General features: G+C 38.7%; 1 protein-coding gene and 1 non-coding gene across 2 annotated transcripts; both read left to right on the top strand.

Annotated features, from left to right (window-relative positions):
• Window positions 1-4,017: 4,017 nt before the first annotated feature.
• LOC131991002 (DBH-like monooxygenase protein 2 homolog) lies at window positions 4,018-15,910 on the top strand. Its single transcript, XM_059356276.1, has 13 exons — window positions 4,018-4,287; window positions 4,461-4,607; window positions 8,760-8,912; window positions 9,446-9,529; window positions 9,766-9,921; window positions 10,026-10,128; window positions 11,962-12,128; window positions 12,215-12,303; window positions 12,965-13,061; window positions 13,197-13,256; window positions 14,336-14,435; window positions 14,590-14,702; window positions 14,861-15,910. Exons 1-13 carry the CDS (start codon window positions 4,018-4,020, stop codon window positions 15,035-15,037), a joined length of 1,716 nt encoding a protein of 571 aa, XP_059212259.1. The 3' UTR covers window positions 15,038-15,910.
• On the top strand, window positions 7,145-7,338 carry LOC131991730 (U2 spliceosomal RNA). Its single transcript, XR_009396164.1, has one exon. It is a non-coding gene; the product is annotated as a U2 spliceosomal RNA (small nuclear RNA).
• Window positions 15,911-15,967: the final 57 nt, after the last annotated feature.

The following is a 15,967-nucleotide window of genomic DNA, read 5'->3' on the forward strand; positions in this document are numbered from 1 at the left end:
GTAAAATATAGGCAAGGAACAAATACAACTCAAACAATATAGGCTACATTTTGAAATGTTAATGGTACAATCACAAAATAATAAAAATAAAAATAACAGTAGCTTACATTAGAAAAACTTCAAAATATTTTTGTAGTAATAGCGTCAGTCAAATTCTAAATTTTACTAGTAAATAAATACCAACTATCCAAATGTTTACTTTAAAATGAATGTTTCTTAAGATCTTCCTTTGCCGCCAGCAAAAAGACAATTACAAAATGCTGGCTCCAAAGGAACCCTCCCACCATCTCCCTTTTCATCAACATAATCAACTCAATACGTGTCATGGAGAAAATGACTTGCACTATTCGTTTGCAAAAAGAGAGCGGAGGTAGTTATTGGGAAAATTGGACTGTTATAGCCATGTAGATCCGTAACATGTGTGTATATGTTTTTTATTTTTCTAACTGGACCCAAGGGGGTCAATGCCCTGTACCTGTCGTTTTCCTTATGGCTCATTCTTATTTTATATGTGTAAATACACCAGACCTCACCCTTTATATGCTTGTACTGAAGGGGAAAAAGGTTAAATAAATAAAAGAATGTTTCTTATTTATTTTTATTTTTTTGTTGTGTTAAATATTCTATTTTCCAAAATACATAAACAATGCTGAGAGGTTCCGACAATATAAGGCTTAGTTTGTTTTACTCTGAGTCCATTTAATGGTCTTATTTCCGGGTCATCATTCTAATAATACCTTAGCAACTGTAATGTGTTTAGTGACGGCGTTGTTGACAGCTCACAGCTGGCTCAACGGCTGAAAGGGAGTGACCCTGAACTCGTTTCTAATGCTGAAGTCGGCCTCTGCTGGGCTAAATGTGCAATTACAACACAAGCACAGTGATATCTCCTTGGTCAGGATCTGATAGCTTTCACAGCTACATGCTGACCATGTTTTTGACCATCAAGTAGCACAAAAGCATAAAAACAAAACGAAGTAGAATTTAAAAAAAAAATATGTTAATTATTTAATTATTATTATTATTATTATTATTATTATAATTATTATTATGTTTTTACATCTGGGCTCTTTAAATATCAGTATTTAAATATATAATAATAATCATCAGACTTATTATTGCATTTTTTTTAATCATTACTAATGTCCTTTACATGAAAGAGCCAAAGCAAAGACAAAAATAAATAAATAAATCACTTTTTCCAGAACTTGCATGGAGCTGTATGTGGCATGTTGATTTTTTCTTTTTGTTAGTAAGGGTAGCAATAATAATATTATTAATATTATTATTATTAATAATAATAATAATAATAATAATAATAACAATAATGACTTTATTTATATAGCACTATTCTACTATAGCAGATGTCACAAAGTGTTCCTCCAAGAATCGCCACTCCTCCAAAAATCGCCACTCCTCCATGAATCGCCACCTTATCGCGGTGGAGGGGTTTGTGTGCTCCAGTGATCCTGGGAGCTGTGTTGTCGGGAGCAGCAGCTCCTGGTAGGGTCTCCCAAGACAAAGTGGTCCCAGGGGAGGGGCCAGACTAAGGCCGATTCAAAAGACCCCTATGAAGCGGACTCATGAAGAAAGGAGTACCTCGCCCGGCACGGGTAAACCAGGGCCCCCTCCTGGAGCAGGACCCGGGAGGGGAGCACGCATGCGAGCATCTGGTGGCCGGGCTTTTGTCCATGGGTGAACCTGAGTGGTGTTTTGTTATTGGACTTCTGTGCTCGTCACGGATTGTCCATCACAAACACCATGTTCGAACATAGAGTTGCTCATAAGTGTACCTGGTACCAGAGCACTCTCGGCCAAAGATCGATGATCGATTTTATTATCGTATCATCAGATCTGCCGCCGCATGTTCTGGACACTTGGGTGAAGAGGGCAGCAGAGCTGTCAACTGATCACCACCTGGTGGTGAGTTGGATCAGGTGGCGGGGGAGGCTGCTGGACAGACCTGGCAAACCCAAACATGTAGTGAGGGTGAACTGGGAACGTCTAGCGGAGGCCCCTGTCTGCAGGGTCTTCAACTCGCACCTCCAGATCCCGGGTGAGGCTGGGGACATGGAGTCTGAATGGGTCATGTTCAAAGCCTCAGTTGTTGATGTGGCTGGTAGGAGCTGTGGCCTGAAGGCCGTCGGTACCTGTCGTGGCGGCAACCCAAGAACCCGCTGGTGGAGACCAGTGGTGAGGGAGGCCGTCAAGCTGAAGAAGACCCCGGGGAAGACCCAGAACACGGTGGAGGGATTATATCTCTCGCTTGGCCTGGGAACGACTCGGGGTCCCCCAGGACGAGCTGGAGGTTGTGGCTGAGGAGAGGGACGTCTGGAATGCCCTGCTTAGCCTGCTGCCCCCGCGACCCAGCCCCGGATAAGCAGAGGAAAATGGATGGATTGACACAGTGCTTCACGACAAAAAACATAAAAGCAATTTAAAGAGAAAAAACAGCACACATAAAATGTGGGCATCCAGCTTAAAACGTTTCTAAAATATATACATTTAAAAACAAATTAAAAGAAAGTCTTGAGTAGTTTTTCAAAATTGCCATTTTACCAGAATGTGTTAAATAAAATGGGACAAATCGAACGAAATTCAAGCTTCCTTTCTTACACTGAAACTATGTCAACAGTTATTAAATGCCTTAAAAAGTTGTAAGAATCTAAGATGTTAAATCGGAGCTAGAGACATACTGAATGTGTTGAAAGTGTCTTGAGAAGGAAACAGCCACAGTAATCAGATGAAGCATAACTGTTAAAAGTATTTAACATTTCATGTGGTGCCTGACTGTGTTGTCATGAATGTCATCCTGATTTGTCGTTCCCTACTTTTACTTTGAGTAAGAATCCTTGACAGCCGTCCTCAGATCCACTTTATCTGGGACTGGCAAGATCCATATCTTCAGACACAGAGGCTTACACTGCTGGTCACATCTGGTCGACACGCAATGTGATATGAAAGGGATTGACACATCAGGATGACATTTACAGCAACACAGTCAGATGACAGGGAGTGACAGAGAGAGACAGAAAAACAGTTTGAAGTTAAATTTACACAGAGGTGAGCAATCCACACAGACAAGCAGGTTTACAAAATAGTTTACACAACAGAAATACTGATCACAGTTGAATAGACATGTTGGCACAAATGGAAACCCAAATATCCCATAATATCAAAGTATGGTATGTAAGGAATGAATTAAGTATTCAATCTCTTAGTGCCAGAAGTAATTTAGATGTACAATGTGAATAATAATAATGAAGATATACAGCATACAAGAATATGCTAAAAGCATTCAACAGGGCTTTAAGTGATACAAAAATTAAACATTGACTGCTAGGCCTGAGGATCTGAAAGAATGATTACTCTATTCACACTCCTATTCATATTCTCATAAAATGATAATTGTTTTGGCTTGGATCAAGTATTTGATATATGAGAAGCTGACAAAGAGAGAAAGAGGGGGTGAGACCTTTCATTTTGGCCAGAGTCCGTATATTTGACAATCTTGTTTTTTGCAAAGTGAAAAGGAACAACTTTGACTCTCCTCGTCACCTCCTCATATATCAAACACATGAGTGGTCACATTTGTCTGTCAATGAGAGAGAACCGGTGGAACAGGTTGTCATCAATGAGAGAGGAGCCGAGAGGGGAGAGGTGAAGTCTGCAGCCCACCTGACCTCAGCCGAGACAGAAAGAGCTTGTGTCATATTATAAAAAGAGTATAAAAATTGAGGCTGAACATTTTCACAGCTCAGACATCAAAGACAGACAACTTGTTGATCTCACACTGAGAATAAACTATATAGAGGTGAGCACAAACACAGAATGTAATAGAGGCCACAGACACTACAGTCTTTTCTGTTCTACAAGAGCAAATCTGTAATGACTGGGCAGTTTTTCCCAGTATCACTTGGGTTCATCTAGCAATGCAGGTGTGTCTGAGGAGGGTGGGAGGGCGTTTGGCAGCTCCATAGACGGTGAGCTCAGTTTGAAGAACTTCACAGAGACATCATGCTCTCTCTGCTTCCTTTCCTCTACCTGTTCTCAATATGGACAAAAGGAGCAGGGGCGTCAGACCCCGACCTGCCCTTCATGGTGTACCTGGACCAGAACCACTTGGTCAGCCTAAAGTGGGGCTATGATAACCCTCAAGGAAAAATTACATTTAAGTTTACGGTCAACGCGACTGGCTGGGTGAGCTTTGGCTTCAGTACGAATGGAGGCATGAAGGGGTCGGACATTGTCATGGGGGGAGTGGGACCCAGTGGAATCTACTTCACGGTAAGTCATTACCAGATATTAACGACCATGTGTAGCAGTTTTGTGTTTCCTTCATACTTGGATATATTTAAAGCGTTTTGGGTTAGTTTCTATGATCAACAACAGCAAACATAACATGTTAGACCACTATCTGGCTTCTAGTATGTAAAATGTTTATCTTTTTGTCCTTTTAGGATCGTTATGCCATAGGGAACTCCATGCCCCTGGTGGACGAGCAGCAGAGCTACGAACTCCTCTCTCTGAGAGAAAGTGAAGGTCAAACCGTCATGACCTTTCGGAGGACGATTCAATCATGTGATGACAAAGACTTCCATATCACTGTAAGACATTCAGATATTACAGAATATTCTGCATAAAACATACTAAGGTTGACATTAATACAAAAAATGTCTTTAGTTTTGAGCATGTTTTATTTCTTCCAGTCAGGTTTATTTGGTAAATAACAGTGAATTAGTGATGAAATTGGAAATGTTATCACCATAATGTCAGAAAAATGTTAGTCTGGTTGATGTCAGTTATGGCATACAATTATAATGAAATGAATAATGGACTATCTCAAGAGATGAAGATCGGATCAAAGATGCAGCTATACGTTTAACCACATTTTCATGGCCAAATGGCTTACTGTGTTCAAAACTGTGTTCACTGTGTTTAAAATATTGATTTGAACAGTGAGCCATTTGGCCATGAAAATGTGGTTCAACATGTTGGGGTCCTGCATCAACATGTCAGGGTTTATTCTGCAATAATGACCTGCTCATTTTACATTATTTCTTACTGAAGTAATCGATGTTTTGTAAGAATTTGGGGTTCCCCCTTCTATTAGGCTGTGGTTTCTGTGGCACCAGTTACATAACTGTATGTTAACATCCCTCATCAACTCAACAGACCTCACTTAACTTAAACTTGTTTTGAATTCCAAAGAGTTCCCTATAGAGTCATTGTAATTAGGGCCTCGGGGCAATCGCACCGAGCACTGGTCCCATACAGCAATAGCTGTAAGGACCAGTGCTGTTATACTGTGGATTTTTTCTTATTCCGCTTCCGGACGCAATTTCGTCCCGCTACTAGTCCTACAACTTGAAGAGTTGCAGGACAAATTATATATCAAAACGTGTGGTTTGATCGGGATCGGTGTGCTATTACTTTTCTCTACAGAAAAGACGTAAGTCGCGAAAAACTGCCCAAAATTTTGCATTGAAATGAATGGGACGGGCGACAAAAAATGAGCGAAAAAGAATAATAATTGGAGATTTTTAAACGCCTACTTCTCCGGCATAATTTCACCTAGAGACTCCATTTAAACTTTAAACAGTAGACACAAGTCTTGTGTATTGGTGTATTAATTTGCGTTTCGATAGGTCATATAGTTTTTATCAATCCCTGTTCAATGACCATGATCATTTTTGGAGAAATTCTGAGATTATAATGGGTGTGTATTGCACGGAATGTTCGTGTCACAGTGTGTGACATCATCGCCAGAGTGTAGAGGGAGAGAAAAAATTGTCAAAAAATAAATTTAAAAACTGCACTCCAGGCCGCAAATTCTACTCTACAGAAATAATTTATACATAGGAATGTAGGAAAATTTGTCTTCTCACTCACAATCCTCTGATAAAGCTGTCAGAGTTATAGTTTGGGCGTACGACCCACAGATTTGCCACCAAAACCACCAACAGCCTCATTGGCTCCCATATTAAAAACGCAGGGAGATTTCAGAAAAAGGGAAGATGGAACAGTTTTTTTAGATCGCTCTAACAAAGCTATTTTTTCATTTTTCTTTAAAAAAATCACATTTAGACGTTCAGGAAGAACTCGGGACGCTCAAAGTGAAGTCGGATCAATGATAGGTATTATGGTTTTGCCAAAAATGCTTTCTGTTCGAGGCCAGAAATTCCAGTCCACCTCTGGCTGCTGTCACTCTTTCATTAACAGGTGTCAGTTAATTCTGTTGATTGCTTTGATCTGATTGCCTTTGATCTTTGATGTGATTACAGTTACAGATACACACACACACACATGCGCGTAAGCACGCACACTCCTCACAGATGCATACACATGCTTCAAACACACGCACGCACGCACACACACACACACACACACACACACACACACACACACACACACACGCACACACACACACACACACAGTAACTTTATGTGATTTTAATTACACATACACACACACACACACACACACACACACCGGCAGTAGCCCCCGTGGCCCTTTCAAAATTTCCCCAGAGGAAATTTTCTAGTTTGTAATACCATAGAATCATTGTGTTGCTGATTCAATTCTTCCATGTAAAGCTCAAGTTTCGAACACATATCATATATCCATATGTTATAGGATCTCTTTTGTTAGGTGCACCCGTTTGTGAGCTTTTACTATACATTGAATAGGGTGTTTTCAGAAACGAAGACAATGGAAAAAAAAGAAAGGTGCACAAGGTTTTGCTTTGTATTGAACACATGTAATTCTATACAGCTTTGGTTGTAACAACCAGTATATATGTATGTCTGAATGTGTTGGCATTTGTGGTAGTACAGTGCAAAGTCTGAATCCTGTCACGCGAGGTTGTGTTTTATTTTATGTTCTGGTCTCATTATTTCCTGTTTTATTTTGAAATAGTAACTCTCCTCTCGTTTCAGGTCACTTGCTCTTCCCTGTGTGTCATCTGTCTTATTAGCTGTATCCCAAAGTCAAGGATCCTTCCTTGGTAGGATCCTTCCTTCGGAGTCGGGTCCTCCGGAGGGGAGGCAAGAGTCCTTCCTTTCACTGGTGTAACGCACAAATGGGACAGCCTTCGGAGTGTGCAGCTGTGCGTCATTGCGTAATTGGATGTCCTGTAAATTCAGCGCCGCTCTCAGCCTTTTGGCTAAGATCAAGTGTAGTATCTGTTCTTATCAGTTTAAAATCAATCAATCAATAAATAAATAAATTCAGCGCCGCAATTTCAAAATCAGTTCATGACATGGATGTGTCTTTGGCATCAGCACTCTGACACATATTTGTAAAAATGGAAGAAGATGCTTTAAGGTTGAATCTCCACGATTTAGCAAGTAAAAGCCACAATTGGATTAAGTCTGAATATTTCACTGATACTTAGTTTCATAAAAGCAGCGGAGCATAATTCATCATGGAAATATGTTCTGTGATTTTTTATTTTTTATTTTACAGTACAGTACAATAACAGTTATTTATAAATAACAATAACGGATAATAGCGGACTTTCGGTCCCTGTAAACACAATAAAGAAATGTATAACTTTCTGAATGGCATAGCTGCACATAGTACATCATCATCGGACGCATATAAATTAATTAACAATAACTTTAGCGACTGAGACTGAGACGCATTAATTAACTTAACCGGCAATGTATCAAGATGACGTTTATTATCTTTAGCTTAATATTCTGGCATTTGTTTATGTATATGTTTTTGCTTGACTTTGAACACACGTTTTGTAAGTTATGTGACAACATTCAGTGTAAACTGAAAATACTTATATATTTAAATGTATATTGCACCGCCGGCGTCGCTGTTTCTACGCTCGCCATTTTTAAATCTCCCGGTAGACCAGTGTGAGCAATGCTTTATGGGTAATGGGAGCGCACGGAGGATACACACATGCATCCTCGGAATTTGGGCAAAAGAAGGACTCTGTCCTCCGGAGCATCCTCGACATTGGGACAGTCTTTCGGCGGATGTCGATGACGTAGTGTCCTTCAAATCCAGCCGTTTGAGCATCCTTCCTTGACTTTGGGACACAGCCATTGTCTCCCCTAATCACCGATTGGGTTCACCTGGTGCTCCTTTCCCTCCATGTGTTCAAATAACCCGCGTTGTGCCAGTGTGTTTGCCCCTGTCACCATACCAGTCCGTTTTCTCGTTCATGCCACAGCCCCCCCCCCCCCCTTTTATTCCTTTTACAGGTTTATCGTAGTGTTTTGTAGAATCTTTTATTTTCCCTATCAGGTTTGGTCCCTCCCTTTTGGAGCGCCTTTTGTTTGTTGGAGTGTTTATTTGTTAGTTTTCCACTTGAGAGATTAGATAATATTCCCTGTTTCTTAGGTTAGGATTTATTAGATTAGTGTATTAGTGTAGATAGGGTTTCAGTGCTATTCCGCCTTTAGAGCGACTTTTCTTTGTTAGTTTCTCAGCTCAGATTCAGGAGTTTTATAGCCCCTTTGTTTTCACTCTGTGAGGAATATCTCTGCTACCTTCTTGAATAAAGAGACTTTAAATACACCTGCTCTGCGTCTGAGTCCTGCCTTGAGCCAGGCCTGACAAACCCTTTCTTTATATTTCTCTCATAGACTGTATATAAAAGATTTCTCTCTTTGTAGCTTGAGTATAAAAAAAGGTAGTTTCGGGTACACAGGACACGCTCCATCCCTTTCCCCTCAATTTAAGCCCTTCATGGTGCTTTATTGTATCCTATTGACTAAAATTGCCATCTCTTTTATAGGCTCAACCCATTAAACTGATTTACGCCTACGGAATAACAGATGACATCGGTTACCATGGTGCTCGCAGAGGCACCAAGGAAATCAACCTGCTGAACTACATACCCAGAACGACTCCAACCAGCCACAACTATTTCAGTGCCACAGTAAACAATGTAGGGAAATTATGCAAAATTTGTAAAAAATAAATAAATAATAATAATTAAAAAAAATGTACCTTGTTGCTCACTCTGATGAGCCAGATTGTTCAACAGGATTGCTTTTACTGATGCATTACTTTATTATTTCAATATATAGTTTGGATGGTGTAGTGATTAGCACTTTTGCCTAGTCTGGGTGGAGTTTGCATGTTCTCCCTATGTCAGCGTGGGTTCTCACCGGGTACTCCAGCTTCCTCCCAAAGTCCAAAAACATGCACTTAGGTTTAGGTTTAATTGGTGTCTCTAAATTGCCCATGGGAGTGAATGGTTGTCCGTCTTTCTGTGTCAGCCCTGCGATAGTCTGGAGACCTGTCCAAGGTGTTCCCCACCTCTCCGCCCAATGTCAGCTGGGATTGGCTCCAGCCCCTTGCAATCTGAGTTTGGATAAGCGTTTAAGGATTATGAATGAAGATTTTGGATAAATTCATAAGTCAAGGAAAAAATTAAATAATTGCGATATAAGTGTTTGTTTTTTTGTTTTTTTGCAGGTCATGATACCTCAAAAACACACCTACTATCACTGCAAGGTCATGAAGTTTCCAAGCTTAAGTACAAAACATCACATATATCAGGTAATCATCCTTTCATTATGTAACTTCTATCACTCTTCAGACACCTTTATTTAAAATAAGCAATTTAATGCTTTTCTTTACCTGAGATGCTGGATCAAAGTAGTGACATACATACATTATTAGACCTTCAAATTATTCCCATGCCTAAAAAGTTACAATAAAAATGAATTATATGCATCATGATTTACACATTTATTTCTGCCGTCTTTAAACCTTCTCTTCTTATTTTACCTCAGTTTGAGCCAGTGATTGAGAAATCTGACAACGTGCATCACATGATGCTGTACCGCTGCCACTCCTTTGTGACGGAGCCGGTGGAAGGGCCCTGCCACTTAATCATCAGATCGGTGGCCTGTTTCATGGTGGTGGCTGCATGGGGAGTGGGAGGAGGGGTGAGGGAAAAACAAGTGTACATCTCTGATTTTTTTTTGTCTGTATTTGTCTGTCAGTACTGTGTCTCTACAAGGTGATCGACAGTTTATTTCTGTACCCTTAGGTATTTGAGTTTCCAGAAGATGTGGGTATTCCTGTTGGAGGAACAGAGAATGAATTATTATATATGCTGGAAATTCACTACAATAATCCAAACAATGAAGCAGGTAAATATTCTCTCCTACCTCTGATTCTTGAATTCCAAAGTACACATATAACACTGGTTACAGACAAGACATCCACTGATTCTATCAGCAATTTAATTATTTAAGGAATGGCTTGAAAGCAAAGTAGCAGAGGTTGACATTTTCTAACATTTTCTGGGGATTTTGAGTTCCAAAAAATGCTGGGCCCTAAATTTTCCGAGATGTCACTGATAGCATGTCTTGGTTAAACCCTTCCTGTCGTCTAAATGCCCATCCTTGTAAATACCAAACATTCAGTTTGTAATAGAATTTCTCATATAAGTTTAAAGCCAAATACCACAGATGACATGTGCTCATACCCCATTAAAGGTAAAATGAGCAGGATTTCACTCACTCTGGTCTCCACTCAAAAACAACAATATAGGTTGTTTGTACAGGCAGAAAAATACAACCCATATTCATGTTTGAAACTGTCCTCCGCTGCTCTCTAGCAGGCATAGTAGTAATGATTGACATCAATGCGGAGTTTGAATGGCAGAAATCACACTCAGGGCGAATGGGTGGGTTGAACAAACATCGAACCTTCACCCAGGAGAATGGGGCTCTTGTCCCATGTGGAAACATAAGTAAACAATGTGATTTAAACATCACCGAACGCTTTGTGCATCACGTTTTTACGTAACTATGTCACTTCTGGTAGTCTTGTCACCCACGTAACTATTTCACTTCCGGCATTTAGGCTGCATACATTTTTGTAACACCTTACTGGGAAGTTGTTTGCCCTAAACCAGACCAGTGGTTTCATAGCCTAAATTCAATGAAACTGCAGCCTTTTATTTTTTACGACCACATACCGTACGTGTATGTTGCTGTGTCTGCTATTTTTTTTAATTAACTCTCTATACTGTGAGCCGTGAAACGCTCATATAGGGCTTTTTGACCAAAGCCCATTTATTGCGGCTAACCAAATGTGAACTGTTCTTTGGTTTTCCATTGCCAAAAATTCGTAAAAAACTGGTTCAACTCTTTGCTGGACTTGAACTGCGAACCGCTTAGGTCAGGGGCCGGGGCCGGAGTTATCTGACCAACAAGACCAATTCGGTGCCGTTGAGAGACACCAAATAAAACGTGTGTCATTCATTTATTTGATTGGTTTTACTGCACTGTGATTTATATGGGCAAGCTAGCGTGCTAACGTCAGCGGGAGATTAATATCGTGCTAACATTAGCTAGTGAACGCTAGTGAGCTAATGTTAGCGGGACAGCGTTAGCTTACAACAAAGTGCAACATTAACATCTTACATTCAGGGATTATAAGAATGTATTCGGCGTCCATAGTGATCAACATGAGCAGCACAAATGTGTGTAATAGTCTGCCATTGTTATTATACTTGCCGAGAGGGCGGAGACATGATGTGGCTCTAGAGCCTGTGGAAAAACAAACAGGTTCAGAGCTGGTTCGCATGTTGAACCAACTGCGAACCACATGAGCACTGGCTCCGAGCCGGCCGGAAACCAGCTCTGGTCAAAAAAAGGTAACATTGGTCGTTGGGGGGGTAGTGACCCATTCAGTTGTCTAGGTTGGAGATGTTGTAATTTTAGGCTGAGTTGTACTTCCACATGAACAAAAACGTGACCTTAATGCTTAAAATTGGTGGAATGTCCCTTTGAAATGCCACCAATGCTTTTTAATACACATAAAAGGTGAGCTTTGGCTGCTGTGAATGAACAATACACACTGAATTACATAGTGTTACATAATCAAAGCAGTAAAGCATATGTCTTCTTTTCTCTCCCTTTTAGTCTCTTTTCATCAAGACACAACATTTTTAAAATCCTGCCTCTTCTTTTCAGGTATAACAGACAGCTCAGGACTGAGACTGCACTACACAGCAACTCTCCGGCAGCATGATGTGGGCATCCTGACCACAGGCATATTTCCACAGTCGAACTACAAGATCCCACCAAATGCCTCTCAGTTCCACACCTTTGGCGTGTGCAATACCTCTCTCTTTTCTCAGGTGTGTAGTGCTTTAATACGAATTTCAAATTTTGCCAAAGTAACACACATTTTTTTAATGATATTTTTTACTTTCCACCCCTTTAGATGATGCATCCTGTGCCTGATTTGTACGTGTTTGCCGTGTTGATGCACACTCACCTTGCTGGGAGAAAAGTCAGAGTTGGCCAGTACAGGTAAGAAAAAGCGGATTTGATAAATAATAAAAATAAATATATAAACAGTAATTTCACTGGTTTTGTGAAAACACAGCAAAAATGGTTGGTATCTTTGCAAAGGCATAGATGTCTATTATCAAGAATTAATAGATGATGCATTGATGAAACATTAATTGTTCATTTACATTTTCATGTGGTTTTGTCACAACTCTGTTTTCCTGGTAACACCTGGTGGTTTGACAAATACCTGAAACAAATATTCCCATCCCATAAGGTCCAGTAAATACCAGTAAATAGGACAAACCTTAGATAAAACCTCAGATTTTAATGATATTTGATTTTTGTAGTCCACTAACAATTTCCATCCTGTAGTGTTCACAGGATGTGGCATGAAAGGACTACACTCCATGTTGGAAAAAAATTTAATTAAAAATTAAAAATTTAATTGAACTAATTTAGAACGGTGAACAGACAGTTTCACCTGAACTACTCAGTCGGTGAATGAACAATCAGCCAATCAGAACCAAGTATTCAACCAGACCATGGTATATAAAAAATGAAAGAATTAGTTTATGCTCAACGTGTTTGCAATAAAGCCCAGTTTTTATGCAGATTATGCAGTGAACCATTGTTTCCTTGTAAACATTTTGTTATTTTGTATTTTTTTCTCTGACTTTAGAAATGAAGAGCAGATAGACTTCTTGGCCTTGGACGAAAACTACAACTTTGATCTACAGCAGAGCATCAGTTTGGGAAACATCAAGACCATCAAGCCAGTAAGTTTCCATTGCCTCCAATATTATGCCCATATGTTACAAGTAAGTAATTCATTGTTTGGGCTGTTTAAAATCAATATGACATTAACAGTGCTCCATAATTCTTGGTGCCACATTATTTGTCTCCCATTACAGGGTGATGAGATTGCAGTGGAGTGCACCTACAGTACTCTCAATCGTAACAACATCACAGAGGTGGGTAAAAATAATTTATGACTGCACGTCATTACCAGTGCTGGAATGTAACTAAGTACACTTACTCAACACATTCACACAAGTACTGTACTTAAGTACAATTTTGAGGTACTTTACTTGAGTATTTCCATTTAACTAATTACTAACATTTCCATTTAAAGTTACTAACTAGTAACTTTATACTTACAGATATTATACAAATATTGTACTTTTAACTACATTTAGCTGCCAGTTTTAGTTACTTTTCAGGTTGAGATTTAACATGAAAAACATGATCAATTTGAAGTGATTAGACTTTTTTGTTAGTTAAACCTCATAACAGTATACTAAGTAGTTAAAATGTGCTCTATATTTTTATGATCTTTGTATTTTGTGAAATTAAAACGCTGCTTACATAAATGCATTAATACAAAAAAAAAATCTAATTATATACAGTACCAGTCAAAAGATTGGACACACCTTTTCATTCAATTGTTTTTCTTTATTTTTTATTATTTTCAACATTGTAGATAAATACTGAAGGCGTCAAACTATGAAAGAACACATATTATGTAGTGAGTAGAAATATGTAGTTTAAAAAAAGTGTGAAATAAGGTGCTATATTTAAAATATACATTACAAAATAATCTGAGTGGGTCCATTCTGGATAATGAGTACATTTGCTTTTGATACTTTTTTGATGCTGATACTTTTGTACTTTTACTTATGTAAGTTTTGAATGCAGTACTTTTACTTGTAGTGTAGTAATTTCACAGTATGGGATTAGTACTTTTAATTATGAAAGGAATCTGAATACTCACATTTGTTATGAGCTTTAAATGAAATGAGTGTTGTCCATGAAATATATACAAAAAAATAAAAGTAACATGAAGACTTCTTATGAAACAAATCAGCATTTTAGTAATATATGTAGAGGTATGTTTAGGTGGCGTGCACCTTTACATAACCAAATGAGATAGAGTATAAAGAGCACCTGGCTGTCATATGTTCACGGCATCATACACATTGATTTAAATGTATCTATAAAGAGGATCTCATTTCCTTTTTCTGCTGCCATGTTTCACATTTTCCTCCTTCAGATGGGGTTTGCAACTTCTGATGAGATGTGCCTGGTCTTCCTATACTACTACCCTGAGATCCAGATCTCAGAATGTATCAGCCAGCCAAATACAAGGTATCTATAAATCTATCAATCTACCAGTAAAACACCATGCAGTCCCTCACACAATATATCTGCTGAGACTGAATCTAACCCCAGTGCTGCTTTATAAACAGCTTACACTACAGGCTAGTACACAAATATACGATATCTTGATATGCTTTTTTGGCGTATCTCTCCTAATTTCTGACAGCATGTACGCCATAACTTCAGACCAGGGTGACATTTCTGCACAGGAGAATATCCAGAATTCTCTTCCACAAATACAGTGGATCCGTGATGAAGATGTGAGTAATACTAAGAATAATGTAATGTAATAATAATACATTTTAGTAGGGGGTAGTTTTGTATTTAAAAGACCGTGGAGCCCTTTGTCTGTTTTTGCTTCCACCAAGTATCATGAAAAGTGATATTTCTATATTATATAATATTTTCTTTTTCACAGAACAACATAAGATTCTATGGAAATGGCATGGTCAGGAAGATGATGAAGACACAGAATGTCACTTGTCTGGACAAGAACAACAACAACAACAACAGCAGGGCAAGCAGACTGAGCACTTCATGGATCTTGAACCCAGCGGGAATCATACTTCCTTTTGTTTGGATTGCAATAATGTAACATATATGACCTGTATGAGCGACAGATCCAAACCATTGCACTCTTGGTGGAATAGTTTGGAGTTCATAAAATCTCAACTACATCAAGCTGGGTGTATTCAACTTTACAGGGTGTACACTATTTTCTATGTTTTAATTTTTGCCTGTTTATATCATATTTTTTTCCCTTTTGTATTGATTATTAATCCCACATCTTAAAAACTTGGTTATATAAAAGCACAAAATGCTCGATTATATCTACGTGGTAACAAATCAGTGAACTGCATTATCAATACAGCTGTAAGGTAATTTCATTAATCATACTTTTTCATGTAGGAATGATACTAGAAAGAAAATAGTTCTTACATGAAACTGCACACAACAAGGTCTGTGGATTATCTTTAGTAACAGGGTCATGATTTTTGGAAAGACACATTGCCGTTGAGTTTTTTCACATGTATCTATTGGTGTTTTGAGCACAAGCCGATCTACTTTCATTATATTCAAGAGACGGCATACATATCTACGGTTGATATATATATATTGGGGGGAACTGTCTCTTTAATACCTATAGCACTGTACCTTGAATCTAAAGTAGCTAAATGGAATATTACTGTGATAGAGGGTTTTATCTATATTGCTCAACTCAACTTTTATCTCTCATTCAGTCTATGCATATGCCATGATGAAGTATTAGACTATATGGTACTAATACTACATGCACTACAGTCATGGAAAAAAACAAGAGACCATTTTTTTCCTTCAGTTTGTTGTCCATTCATCATAATGGCTGGTACAACTAAAGGTACATTTGTGTGGACAAATATAATGATAACAACAAAAATAGCTCCTTAAGAGTATAATTTAAGACCTGATATCTAGCCATTTTCTATGGTTTTCTTGATAATAACCAAAATCACTATCAGGAAAACCATGGCCTTTAGTTGTACCA

This window comes from Centropristis striata, chromosome 18 (assembly GCF_030273125.1).
Source record: "Centropristis striata isolate RG_2023a ecotype Rhode Island chromosome 18, C.striata_1.0, whole genome shotgun sequence".
In the NCBI taxonomy this organism is placed as follows: domain Eukaryota; kingdom Metazoa; phylum Chordata; class Actinopteri; order Perciformes; family Serranidae; genus Centropristis; species Centropristis striata.